Genomic DNA, 14869 nt, shown 5'->3' on the forward strand with positions numbered 1-14869 from the left:
TAGTGAATAAGAACTATAGTATCTAATGAATGAGTATCTTATGAATAAGTAGCATGAAAACTAGCATTCAATTAATAGGAATGATAGTATCTAATGAACGAGTATCTAATTAATAAGAACTATTATTTAATGAATAAGAACTATAGTGTCTAATGAAAGAGTACTTAATACATAAGAACAAGTATGAGAACTAGTATCTATGAATAAGAACTATAGTATTTAACAAATAAGTATGTACAGAATAAGAACTAGTATCTAATGACTAAGAACTATAGTGTCTAATGAACAAGTAGCTTATGAATAAGAACTAGTATCTAATGAATAAGTACTGTAGTATATAATAATAGAGTAGCTAATGAATAAGAAGTAGCATGAGAACTAGTATCTAATGAATAAGAACAATAGTATCTAATGAACGAATACCTTATAAATAGTATCTATTCATTCATTCATTCATTCATTCATTCATTTACTTTTCGGCTTAGTGCCTTTATTAATCTAGGGTCGCCACAGCGGAATGAACCGCCAACATATCCAGCACGTTTTTACGCAGTGGATGCCCATCCAGCCGCAACCCATCTCTGCGAAAAAATTGTATCTAATGACTTAGAAATATGGCTTCTTTTAAACAAGTACCTTGTCAATAAGAACTAGTATATACTGAATGAGAACTATAGTATGTAATGAACGAGTACTTAATAAAAAAGAATTAGCATGAGAACTAGTATCTAAGAACTACAGTATCTGACGACAGTACCTAATGAATAAGAACTACAGTATCTGATGACAGTACCTAATGAATAAGAACTAGTATCTAATGAATAAGAACTACAGTATCTGACGACAGTACCTAATGAATAAGAACTAGTATGAGAACTAGTATCTAATGAATGATAACTACAGTATATAATGAATGAGTAGCTAATGAATAAGAACTAGTACCTATGGATGAATGAGTATAACAACTAGTATGAGTACTAGTATCTAATAAATAAGAACTATAGTATATATTGAATGTGTACCTAATGAATAAGAACTAGTGTAAGTACTACATTCTTATCAATAAGAACTAGTATCTACTGAATGAGAACTATAGTATAGAATAAATTAGTACTTTATGAATAAGAACTAGAATAAGAACTAGTATCTAATACATAAGAACTATGGTATCTAATGAACGAGTATCGAATGAATAAGAAGTAGCATGAGAACTAGTATCTAATGAATAAGAAATATAGTATCTAATGAACGAATACCTTATAAATAAGAAAAAGTATCTATTCATTCAATCATTTTCTTTTTGGCTTAGTCCCTTTATTAATCCATGGTCGCCACAGCGGAATGAACCGCCAACTTATCCAGCACGTTTTTACGCAGTGGATGCCCTTCCAGCCCCAACCCATCTCTGGGAAAAAATTGTATCTAATGACTTAGAAATATGGCCTCTGTTAAACAAGTACCTTGTCAATAAGAACTAGTATATACTGAATGAGAACTATAGTATGTAATGAACGAGTACTTAATAAAAAAGAATTAGCATGAGAACTAGTATCTAATGCATAAAAACTACAGTATCTGACGACAGTACCTAATGAATAAGAACTACTGTATCTGACGACAGTACCTAATGAATAAGAACTAGTATGAGAACTAGTATCTAATGAATGATAACTATAGTATATAATGAATGAGTAGCTAATGAATAAGAACTAGTACCTATGGATGAATGAGTATAACAACTAGTATGAGTACTAGTATCTAATAAATAAGAACTATAGTATATATTGAATGTGTACCTAATGAATAAGAACTAGTGTAAGTACTATATTCTAATGAATAAGAACTATAGCATCTAATGAACGAGTACCTTATGAATAAGAACTAGTATCTACTGAATGAGAACTATAGTATAGAATAAATTAGTACTTTATGAATAAGAAGTAGAATAAGAACTAGTATCTAATACATAAGAACTATGGTATCTAACGAACGAGTATCGAATGAATAAGAAGTAGCATGAGAACTAGTATCTAATGAATAAGAAATATAGTATCTAATGAACGAATACCTTATAAATAAGAAATAGTATCTATTCATTCAATAATTTTCTTTTCGGCTTAGTCCCTTTATTAATCCATGGTCGCCACAGCGGAATGAACCGCCAATTTATCCAGCAAGTTTTTACTCAGCGGCTGCCCTTCCAGCCACAACCCATCTCTGGGAAAAAAATAGTATCTAATGACTTAGAAATATAGTCTCTGTTAAACAAGTACCTTGTCAATAAGAACTAGTATATACTGAATGAGAACTATAGTATGTAGTGAACGAGTACTTAATAAAAAAGAATTAGTATGAGAACTAGTATCTAATGATTAAGAACTATAGTATCTGATGACAGTACCTAATGAATAAGAACTAGTATGAGAACTAGTATTTAATAAATAACTACTATAGTACATAATGGAGTATCTAATCAATAAGAAATAGTATGAGAACTAGTATTTAATGAATAATAACTGTAGTATCTAATAAACAAGTACCTTATGAATAATAACTATAGTATTACATGAATAGTTGTACTGTACATTAAGAATAAGATCCAGTTTCTAAAAACTAAGTAGTACCTAAAGAAAAAGTGTGAGCTAGTAGCATTAACATAGATATATCATGATGAATAAACATTCATATAGATCACCATGCTGAATCAGCCATAAGAATATGGCTGTAATATAATAATTGAATAAATCAGATTATTTTCCACCTCTTCATCCTTCATCTTGATGAGTTTCTCTGTCTCTACATCTGGTGTTGGCAGAGGCAGGATGGGTAATGGACTGTCTGTGCGGTTATCCTGTGCAAGTTTACTAAAACACACATAAACGTACACACACATTATTTAGTAGATCATACATAATTATATCTAATCATATACAGTGCTCAGCATATGTAAGTACACCCCTTACAGATCTCTCTTTAAAATTTATATTTTTAAAAGGAGCTATACATTATATTTGTGCAAATACATTAGATTAGTCAGTACTGAAGCCAAATCTGGAGCTTATCTAACAAAATAACTTACGATAACAGTCCAAAAACTACAACTAAATTTATATGTTATAAAAAAATATTAAATACAAATTTTAAAAAAGAGGGGGGAAATCAAGAGAAGTAAAAAAAGAAACATTTTGTTGAAATTTTGTAGGTTGTAATTTGTTTTCAATATTTTGCTTGAATTTAATTGTATTATCTTTTAATTTCTAAATGTGTTTGGAGACTAAACCACAGGAGCAAACAGATGTATAAGGGCAATCGTAGTCATCGGAGTCGTAGTCAAAATACAGATGACTGTATGCAGATGCAGATGGTCACAAGGCAGGCAGCAGACAGGAGTAAAATAAGAAAACAAGGCGAGGGTCAAAAACACGGCAAAGCAAGACTAAGGTAACGTGTTGTAATGTCACTAAACAGATAACAAGACTCAGTCACAATTGTGTTAGCGTTAGAGATGCGCGGATGGCGGTTACAGCCGCGGAATCCGCGGAAAAATGCGGATCGGGCGGATGACGTGACGAAAAATAATATTTTAATTAAATTCGGGCGGGTGGTGGGCGGTTGTACTGTTTTTGTACACATAGCTGGCGCACCAACGAAAAAGCCTAGGACTGACTTCACAGAATGAGAGGAGGAATCGGATACACTAATTCTGGATGAAGTACAGAAGTCTTCATCTACAAACTTCCGTATAGACGGATCAGCAGAGGAAAATCTACTTTCCTTTTGGGAGAAACAAGGCAGTCATTCCCACGTCTACAGCACCTTGCCAAGAGAATTCTATGCATTCCAGCAACAAGTGCTGCGAGCGAGCGCTCCTTCAGTGCAGCAGGGCGCATTAGAGGCCAGGCGCTCTCGTCTGAATGTCAAAATGCGATTTCTAGGCTACAATAATAATAAAAAAAATTGTACAGTACAGTGGGTTTAATTTAGGCTATTTATTTATTTTTGTCCCTGTGCGCCAATTGGAGACGGAGTTCACTGCTGATATTCTGAGAGCTTTATAGGGGAGCTTCTCATTTCTTATTTGTGTATCCTCGTTTCCTTTCCTTGCTTTCTTTCCTCGTCTTTCCACCCCTATAGGATGCGAGGGAAGGACGCAAGGAAAAGACTCAAGGACCGACCGAGGAATCGAATCAAGTGAAAAGACACGTCCTCGTATTGTTTAGCGTCACTTCAAAGCGTCAATTAATGCTGGATTTGACTTGCACGTTTGGATTAACTGCATGTCATTAAAGTCATTCTCTTTTTTCTAATAATCAATAAAGAAACATTCATTTAATAATAAAAAGGAATAAGCCATTCAAATAAAGAGCTCAGTCAGCAGATGACGGGCGGGTGCGGTTTTAAAATTTGGTCAAAAATGTTAGTGCGGATGGATGGCGGACGGATGATGAGTTTTGTGATGCGGTTGCGGATGAAATAATAGCCCATCCGCGCATCTCTAGTTAGCGTGCTGTCCTTATAGTGCAGTAATCAGTTCAAAAACAGCTTCAGCTGGAGTGTCTAATCAATGGTGACTCGGAGCAGGTGAGTGTGTGTGTTGCATGACTGGGATCTGTAGTCCATAAACCGGCAGATTTATAGTTCGTGTGAATGTTCTCCACCGATCTATGGTGTTTAGATCGCTGGTGATCGTGACATCGGTTTTGTTTAAATGCATTAAAATACATTGCCTATATTCACTAAGAAATGGATACAAATATTAATTTTCAAAATGGGGTGTACTCAATTATGCTGAGCACTGTAGCATTCAAAGTCATCTGACAGAGGCTGGAAATTAAAGCAGCATTAATATGTCATTTTACAGGCATAAACATATTTTCTTTTCACATTTTTTTAATGAATATATAGACCTTTTTCATGGCTGCTGCGTGGAGGGCGCCATAGCGACCAGCGTCTTCCGATAGAATGCTAAAAACTTCAGTTTACAGCGTGTACAACTGGTAATTTGCGCTCCGAAAATGGGTTTCAATAACGTTTTTAATGGATAACAGAGTGTTTTTGTGACACACAACTTAGAAATGTGTCTGTAAAGCCGTTATAATCTGTCACATGTGGTTCAAGTGCGTCAGAAATACGAGAAAAACGTTCTCCTAGTTCACATGTCTGCCGTCAGAAATACAGTGTGTGTGTGCGTTCCCGGCGTGTCAGCTGTTACCTCAGCGGCTCTTTAACACACACACACACAGAGAGAGAGAGAGAGAGAGAGAGAGAGAGCAACTGGCATGAAACTTAACAGGTATGAAAATCGTGCAATTTACAAAAATGACCAATAAAAGTCTTATGTCAATTAGTTATTGATACTCTGATGGCTGATTTGCTGTTCATTCTAATCGCGAGCCGTTTGTGTTTTATTTTGTGTGTTGTTTTTACCACGGTTTGTGTTTTTCTGTCATTTCGAAATGACACTAGCCTATGTTTTCACTTTGTCACAGTTATTAAATCAGTGTGTCAGTGGCACAGTACAGGCTATGTGTGTGTGTCAAACATTTTGGTGAATTACATTAGTTTGGGCTGGTTATATATTTGAAATAAAGAGAAAATGTTGACTTTAGCGATGACAAGGCTTCATTTAAACTGCAGAAGATGCCGTCTGACAACGAGGGGAAAACGCCTCACAGCAGCTGTTTTCCATCCTATTAGATCGCATTTCTTTAAATGATCAGTCCAGGAGATGCTGCTGATGGACAACAGTATTAGTTCAAAGAGGATAAAAGCAGGTAAAATGGATTAAAACTATCGTTTCAAAGCTGTCCAAATGTGACTGTTTACACGCATCAGCTGCCGACCGGAAGTTCTTCGCATTCTCCTTGCGCATACACGCAAAGCATCATGGGTAATTTTGCGTTCCAAGAAAAAGGTCTATACCATATTGAAGTGACACACACCTGGTCATCTCCTGGATGCAGTGAGCTCTGTAGTTTTCATAATGTACGTCACATGTCACATCTTTCAGGTCGTGCATATGAGAGCGAATCAACATGTTCCTCAGCTTCACAAAGTCACAGTGAGACTGATTCTCCACTAATAAAACATACACAAATGCAAAGTCAGAAACAGAAAAAAACACTTTCTGATACATGCTTTTACACATTCAGTAGTGTACTGGTAACGCATGAAATTACAATTTGACACCATTTCTATGAAATAGTTTTGCGCAATAATAGTTTAAAATCACTTTGAGGTAACTAATTACAATATAACACAACGTAACTTGGGGCTCTATTTTAATGATCTAAGCCAGGGGTGCTCAATCCTGTTCCTGGAGATCTACCTTCCTGTACAGTTTAGCTCCTACCCTGATCAAACCCACCTGAACCAATTAATTAGGACCTGAAATCCACTTGATAATTACAGACAGGTGTGTTTGATATGGGTTGCAACTGAAATCTGCAGGAAGGTAGATCTCCATGAACAGGATTGGCCACCCCTGATCTAGGCGCAAAGTTTACAGTGCATGACACAAAAGCACTAAGAGCATATCTGAATCCACTTTTGCTATTTCAAGGAAGGAAAACTATGCTCGTGAAGCGAGCATGGTCTAACAGGGTTGCGCTTATTCTCTTAATGAGTTATAGGTGTGTTCTGAGCATAACCTGCCTTAAACCAATCAGAGACTCATCTCACATTCCCTTTTAGTGTCACTTGCGTCACACCATGGCGCATTTGCTATTTGCATGGCGGACTTTGTAAGTGGAAAAACTGAATGCTTCACTAGCGAGAAAACAGTTAAACAGAGCATCTGCAGCTCTAGGATAAAGAATGAGCCTCCTCCATAGACCTTTTCACATGATTTCACATGATGTCCGGTTTCACTCCATGCAGTGTATCGTTACTTCCGCCTAGAAAGAACTCCCCATAGGGAACTCACCCAGTCAGCTGTATATTTACTATAGATACGGTTAGACTGTGACTATTGCTGTTTTCTGCATTCAGAGTGAGACATCTGACTTCTAAAAAAATAAAATAAAATAAAAAACTTACAGATTATCCAGATTTCTGCTTGAACCAAGAAAAGAGGACTTTAAACAGAGTCTATTGCTTTGTGTTGCTGTCTTTACTGCAGATGAAGTTGATACGGACTTGCCAGTATTTGCCAAATAAAGATTTTAGCTGTTTACACGAGTGCGGAACATTGTTTATGTCAGATTTATTTTTATTATTATTTTGTGTACTGAAGAATAAGTAATAAACAAAACGGTGGGGGTTTTACTGTGGTTGTTTACAGTGGACAGCTGATTCATGAACACATTCATATTATTCACATTCTCGGTTCTGTGACTTTTTTTCTATATAGGTATTTTGTTGATGAACAAAACATTTATCTCCATTTAATGTTATAATATATATAATATATAATAATAATATATATAATAATCCATTTAATTCAAACTAAATGAAATAGAATAAAAATCTTGTATGTGACTCTTAATAATCAAACAAAATCATTATAAAAATTTACAATTCCAAAAATAACACCAAGAGGACTACATTTTAATTTAGTATTATTAGGTTAGGAATTTATTAGTAACATTATTATTTAAAGGTAGTGCAAATTAGAAGTCTGCAATAGAAGTCTGCATCAAATAAATTTCCGAATAAAGCGCGGGAGCTGTCGGTAACTGGTGTATTTTTAATGGGATTGGGTGGTCTAACAATATTGCTCCCAACTCCTGAGCGTCTATGTGTGTGTATGTGTGTGAATGAGAGAGAGAGTTTGGTGCTGTGTGTGTGTGTGAATGAGAGAGAGCGTGATGCTGTCTGTGTAACTTGCTTGGTGCTGTGTGTCTATGTGTGTGTGTGTGTGTGTGTTTTTAAAGACAGCTTGTTATAGGCTGTCAGAAGAATTCTGTATAGCTGGGTGGTTTTCAGAACTGGCGGGAATGGGCGCAGGGGGTAGAAAATGGGGCGGGGCAGGCAGCGGGACAACGAATGCTGAACATAAGCGGGAGCGGTCGGGTTTGGACTAAAAACTGGCGGGAGCAAGATACAAAATTTAGTCCCGCGCAGATCTCTAGTACAGATATCAAAATAAATACACCCAAAAGGTGGCAGTAGACATAATTATTTCATTCAAATGAAGAAACTGAATAAAACTGGTTGCATTTATAGACATACTCATCTTTTACTAATGCTGGAGCATTTACATATAACAGATAATATACATTTATTTTCAGAGCAACATTAAAGTAAAAATAAATCCATTATTAAGGAAATAAACTGAATTAATAAGTGAAAAAACATATGATTTCCTTGATAAACAATAGTTTATTCCTATTCTTAATAACTTGAGTCATTTTCAAATTCAGAAAGCAGTTCAGTATTGAAAGAGAAACATTTGAACACATGCCCAATACCAACATTAGTGTTAAATCAGATCATGCAATGTTAATATTTTTGTTTGTAAATTTTCCTGAGGAGTCTCCCATTCATTCAAAGGCAGGGCTCGAAATTAACTTTTTTGCTTGGTAGCACTGGTGCTCCTAACTTTAAAAAGTTAGGCTCATCAGCCAAAATTTAGTCGCACCCACCAATTATGAGCACCATTACTACAAGTTTTATACAAACATATTTATTGTATTTGAAATCAACACTAATCAAACTAACAAGCAAAATAAATAAATAAATAAATAAAAATAATATATATATATGCAAGCATGAGGAAAATATGTCTCAACGAAATCCCGTTATCACAGGAAAATACATTTTATAACATAACTGAGTGACCAAAGCACGGAGCGCTCACCGGCCCTGCACACACTGCTTGAATGAATCTGTTAACGGTATAACTGTGCTGTTCTCACAAGTGCTGTCTGATATTGCACTGATGCTTTTGACATATATTGTACCTTATTATATGCATACATGTTAATAGCAATATCTGTCTTTTTAGGAGTAGCGATGTAAGTTTACTCAGTGCAAGCCCGTTTGCGATAGTGTACGTGGTGTAATTTGACATATATCTGCCACTAGCACGGCGGACAGCATCTGGCGATTATATGAAGGATTAAACAGAAGCTCTCGTGCTAGATGTGGCAAGCAGTTACCTGAAAACTCCATCCCACTGACTTTTCATGGCGGACTTGAAGCCACTGGAAGTCTTCTACTCTTGGAAAAGTGTAGATGGTGGACTAACATTCAGCACATGATCACTAGTAAGATGTCATTATTTGTAACTTTAGATGCCATGGTTTCTAAAACAAAATCTGTCAGTTTTAACTATTCTAATCTTCAGTGCTTTAGTTTTTCGCGGTAGTAGCTCTCTGTCATCCGAAGCCAGAATGCACTGAGTGATTGACAGCTGATATTAACCAATCATTCGCGTTCAGTGCTAGAGCAGTGGTGGGCCAATAAGAAGAGCGTGAAGGCGGGGCAAGCATTACAGACTTGGATTTGTTTACTGCAGCAAGCTGACATGACAACTGTTTAAAACCATTCCTGAGCGCTGCGTTTCGCGTTTTAAGTGCAGACAAAGAGCTTAGAGATGCATTCTGCGTAAATGTCTTCCGAATCCGCGCATGTGGTGAACATTTTGCAGTAAAAACTGGTCGCACACAACAGTTTTGAGCACTCGCAGAAATGCTCCCAAATATATTTTGAGGTCGCATAGATGAAATTTCGGGCGCATATGCGACCAAAATGGTCGCAATTTCGAGCCCTGAAAGGTAAACCGGAACAAAAAAAAAATACACTGTGTTGCCAATAGGGGGAAGTGTAGTGACATCACTGTGAAAAGTGTCTATTCTGCCTCTTTACTGTTACTCTTTACTTTACTCCTTTACTTTCGTGGATAAGGAAATGGAAACTCACTCCACTGAAGGCATCCATCAATCTACATAATTAATTTTGTTTGTTAAGCACAAATATTTGTTTCAAAACTATTTCTAAATTCAGTTCTCATTTCCAGCAAACGATTAATGTAACAATAATAATGAAGTGTGCTCACATAACTGAGTTATATCCAAACAGAGATATATACACTAGATATCGCATAGGGACCCTGAGCATGCGTCAATAGCGCCGCCACATTGGTACAGTGCTCCCAGGACAAATGTCATTCTACCGCACTAGTCAAGACAGTGTTATTACGTGAAGATGTGGGACTTTAGCGCTGTCTACGGGTGTAGTAACAAGAAAACAAAGAAAACAAAGGCAGAACATTTCATAGGTAATATTAATTTTTCTGTTTTTGTATGTTCTGAACTTTTGTGCTAATCAGGTAACGCTATTAATGATAACAGTCACTTACTGCATTCACCATACGGCAAAGCAGCTCCAACTTGCACTAAACACTCGGCTTATGCTAGTCTTGTTGAATAAAATCAGCAAACAATGCAAAAGAAATATGACAGCGAGATGCTGCGCTGCCAGAAAATTGTATTATTGTCGGCTCAGTGAACGAGTCGTTCATAACGGAGATTCATTCACAAACGAATCGCTCCCTCCATCAGTATGAGAAGTGAAAGCAGGAGAGGAGCTGTATTTCAGCACATGATTAGATCACATTTAACAGGGAGGGTGAATAGTACATTTCTGTACACACAAACACAAGCTTTTTGTCAGGAATGCCAGTGCGGTCACTGATCCATCAATGTAGAAAAGTGATGTAAAATTATAATTTTCGTAATTAGAAAAAAAAAATTACATACTAACATCCTGGAAAACTCCCGATCATAGATATATGTGTATATGTGTATATCTCTGGCTTTGAATGGCCACAGTCCTCCACTGTACCTTGGTCCCGCATTCATTTCAAAGGAGCGCTACCCTGTACCAAGATGGCGGCGCTATTGACGCATTCCGTCCAATAGACAACAATAGGCCAGGCGACATCTAATGTATATATCTATGATATCCAAAGACATGTCATGTTCTTATGCCCCATATGGTGATGCAGACGCCTCCAAAACCTGACAGATGAACGAATCTAAACTTGTTTTTATTAAAACAAATATAATATATATTTGTGCTTTATTGTGCCGGATGTATAATAGGGACCTTGACGTACACGTGTATCCCATAAAAGGTGTTTATGATGGTATAAATGCTTGAAATGTACTCGCAATTCTAGAATGATTCTTTTATAAAACAAAACTGCATGCGGTTATATAGGTGTGTATGTTTATGTGTTTACATGAACACTGACCTTCCACAATACCCCAGGGGTAAAGACGACCTCTAACCCTTTGACCTCTGGCCTCCACCACTGTATTACTGCCAATGACAGCAAACGGAGTACACTCCTATAACACACACACACACCACACATTAATCAAACAATATTCTTTACAGAAGAGCAGGTGTACTTTCATACTTGAATCAATTTAGCCTATAGTCTGATTGTATTTACCATGATCTGTTACAGTCATCAACTATTTCTACTGCATTCTAAAAGTATTTTGTGTAAGTATTCTAACTATGCCTTATTCAAGATTACAACAGGTTTTTGCTATATAAACTAATATTATGGCAAAAAAAGTATGATGTTAATCATTAATGCTGCTTGGCTTTATTATATTTTGCAATTCAAATGTACATAAAAATGTAAAAAATTTTACTCTTTTAATAATCAAAAAGCCTGTTTTGTCTAAGATGTTGGTTCAGAATGTATCTTTATGGAGGCTTGATATAAAATGAAGATTCACTATAGTAGAGACCTTCAGCTCTTTGTCCATCTGTTTGAACTCCTCTTCTTCATCAGAGTCACACTCAGGAAACTGATAGACTTTAATCCCGAAACGCTCAATCTCGTCTCGTACCTGCAGAAAAACACAAACACACAGTAAATGTCCTGCAGAAAACACATTTACACCTCCATTCAGATATGCAGAAAACACCCAGAATAATCACTTTGCACATTACAAAAACACTATAGTCATTTATAGTAAACACAGTAGTGTTTTCATCCATACTATGGTAATGTATTTAAATTAATCTTTTGTAGTAATTATACAGTTGCTATAGAAATACTCACCCTGTCCTTGAGCTTTTTGACCTCAGTGGGGGTCAGACAGTCTGCTTTGGAGATCAGAGGAATGATGTTGACTTTCTCATGTAAAGCCTTCATGAACTCCACATCCACCGGCCGCAAACTACACAAAAAAAACAACCAATCATCAATAAATATCATAGTCTTAAGAAGATTACGTGCACATTCCATATATCGAAATGCAAATCCATCTGTATTACAGTCCTATTCTGTTAGACGGTCAGTGTGTTTTGTACCCGTGTCCAAATGGTGGGATGAAGTACAAACAGCAGTGAACTCTGTTGTCCAAAATGTTCTTTCTGTTCAGTCCGCTCTCATCTCTGAAGTACTGCTCAAACTGCTGGTCAATGTAGTCTGTGATGGGCCTCCAACTGCACACAAACACACTTTCAGAGTTACATTATAGTCAGCCAAAGTTACATTTTCGTCAGAAAATTTGCATGTGCGTGGTTTCCCATAACTGCTTAATCACATTTTGCATGTGCATGGTTTCTCAAAACCAGTTAATAATCATATATGGTTAATAATTACCTTTCGCATGTGTATGATTTCCCAAAACCAGTTAATAATCACATTTGAATAATAATCACATTTTTCATATGCATGTTTTACATAAATGTTAATAATCACATTTGGTTAATAATCACATTTTTTCATATGCATGTTTTACACAAATGGTAATAATCACATTTGGTTAATAATCCCATTTTTTTCATATGCATGTTTTACATAAATGGTAATAATCACATTTGGTTAATAATCACATTTTTCATATGCATGTTTTACATAAATGGTTAATAATCACATTTTTTTCATATGCATGTTTTACATAAATGGTAATAATCACATTTAATTAATAATCCCATTTTTTCATATGCATGTTTTACATAAATGGTAATAATCACATTTGGTTAATAATCCAATTTTTTCATTTGCATGTTTTACATAAATGGTAATAATCACATTTGGTTAATAATCCCATTTTTTCATATGCACGTTTTACATAAATGGTAATAATCCCATTTTTTCATATGCATGTTTTACATAAATGGTAATAATCACATTTGGTTAATAATCACATTTTTTCATATGCATGTTTTACATAAATGGTAATAATCACATTTGGTTAATAATCACATTTTTCATTTGCATGTTTTACATAAATGGTAATAATCACATTTTTTCATATGCATGTTTTACATAAATGGTAATAATCAATTTTTTTCATATGCATGTTTTACATAAATGGTTAATAATCACATTTTGCACATGCATGGTTTCCCAAAAAAACAGTTAATTATCACATTTGGTTAATAATCATATTTGGCAATGCATGTTTCTCAAACAAATAAGGTTAATAATTATGTTTAGCATGTTTGCATGTGTATGGTTCTTAAAGAACGGTTAATATTCACATTTTGCATGTGCATGACTTTCCAAAAATGGTTAATAATCACATTTGGTTAATAATCACATTTTGCATATGCATGTTTTCCATAAATGGCTAATAATTACATGCACATATGTACATGGTTTCTCAAAACAAGTTAATCATCACATTTTGCATATGCACATTGCATATGCACGTCCATAAATTGTTATTAATCACATTTGGCTAATAATCATATTTTACATATGTTTCCCAAAAAGGTTAATGATCACATTTAGTTAATAATCACATTTGGCACATGCATGTTTTTCAAAAAAATGTTACTAATCACATTTTGTATGTGCATGGTTTCCTATAACCAGTAATTCACATTTGGTTATTAATCACATTTTGAATATGAATGTTTTCATTAGTGGTTTTCCAAAATCAGTTAACCACATTTGGTTAAAAATCACATTTTGCATATGCATGTTTCCCATAAATGGTTAATAATCACATTTTACATGTGCACAGTTTCAAAAAAAAAATTAATAATCACATTTATTTAATAATAACATTTGGCATATGCATGTTTCTCAAAAAAAAGGTTAATAATCACAATTTTGCGTGTGCATAATTTCCCAAAAATAGTTAATAATCACACTTTGCACTTTGCTGTTAATAAACACATTCGGGTAATAATCACATTTTACATATGCATGTTTCCCAAAAATAGTTAATAATCACACTTTGCATATGAACGTTTCCCAAAAATGGTTAATAAACACTTTGCCATATGCAAATTTTGAAAATGCTTTTCAATATAAGGTTTATGATCACATTTCGCATGTTTATGGTTTCCAAAAACTGGTTAATAATTAAATTTATCATCTGCTTGGTTCTCCAAATAGGGTTAATGATTTTTATTTTTATTAATGACCCTATTTTATTAACCCTATAGATTTTTGAGTTTTATTTAAAAAGCATTAGTTTTGACATTCATTTATTTTGATATGTTGAGCCGTTATGAATAACTTATTATTTATTTCATTTCATTCAAGTTATTTATTATTTATTATTATTTAAAAAAATTATAAACTTATATTAAAAAGTTTTTCCATCAACCCACAAATGTATTAATAGTTTTTCCATCAACCCATTCACTAACACACTCCAGATGCGTGAATATAGATATGACTGAAGGGTTTTTTGCTCTCATTAAATGTTGGAGTGACCAATCAGTATCCATGAAAGTAACCCTCAGACCCCTGTGTTCATGGGATGCTGGCAGCAGCTCAATTCTCACCATTCATTATTATTGACAGCGTCTCCAAACCCCGGCGTGTCCACAATAGTGAGTTTGAGCTTCACTCCTTTCTCCTCGATGTCCACCGTGTGTTTGGTGATCTCAACCGTCTGATTAATGCGCTCTATTAGAGGAAACACACAATATAGCA

The 14869-nt window shown here is 35.0% G+C and overlaps 2 protein-coding genes across 4 annotated transcripts in view; one reads left to right on the forward strand and one right to left on the reverse strand.

Annotated features, from left to right (window-relative positions):
* Positions 1-14869, forward strand: part of ufd1l (ubiquitin recognition factor in ER associated degradation 1) — a 253880-nt gene that overhangs the window by 53846 nt on the left and 185165 nt on the right. The window lies entirely within an intron of this gene.
* Positions 1-14869, reverse strand: part of septin5a (septin 5a) — a 46446-nt gene that overhangs the window by 1613 nt on the left and 29964 nt on the right. For all 3 annotated transcript variants that reach the window (XM_087262850.1, XM_087262848.1, NM_199988.1), the window contains 7 exon segments: positions 14719-14842; positions 12280-12414; positions 12029-12146; positions 11712-11813; positions 11201-11297; positions 5943-6078; positions 2762-2864 (listed from right to left, as the gene is read on the reverse strand). In XM_087262850.1, the coding sequence (XP_087118976.1) occupies positions 2762-2864; positions 5943-6078; positions 11201-11297; positions 11712-11813; positions 12029-12146; positions 12280-12414; positions 14719-14842 (815 nt within the window).

This window comes from Danio rerio, chromosome 8 (assembly GCF_052040795.2).
Source record: "Danio rerio strain M-AB ecotype USA chromosome 8, GRCz13ab, whole genome shotgun sequence".
NCBI classification, from domain to species: domain Eukaryota; kingdom Metazoa; phylum Chordata; class Actinopteri; order Cypriniformes; family Danionidae; genus Danio; species Danio rerio.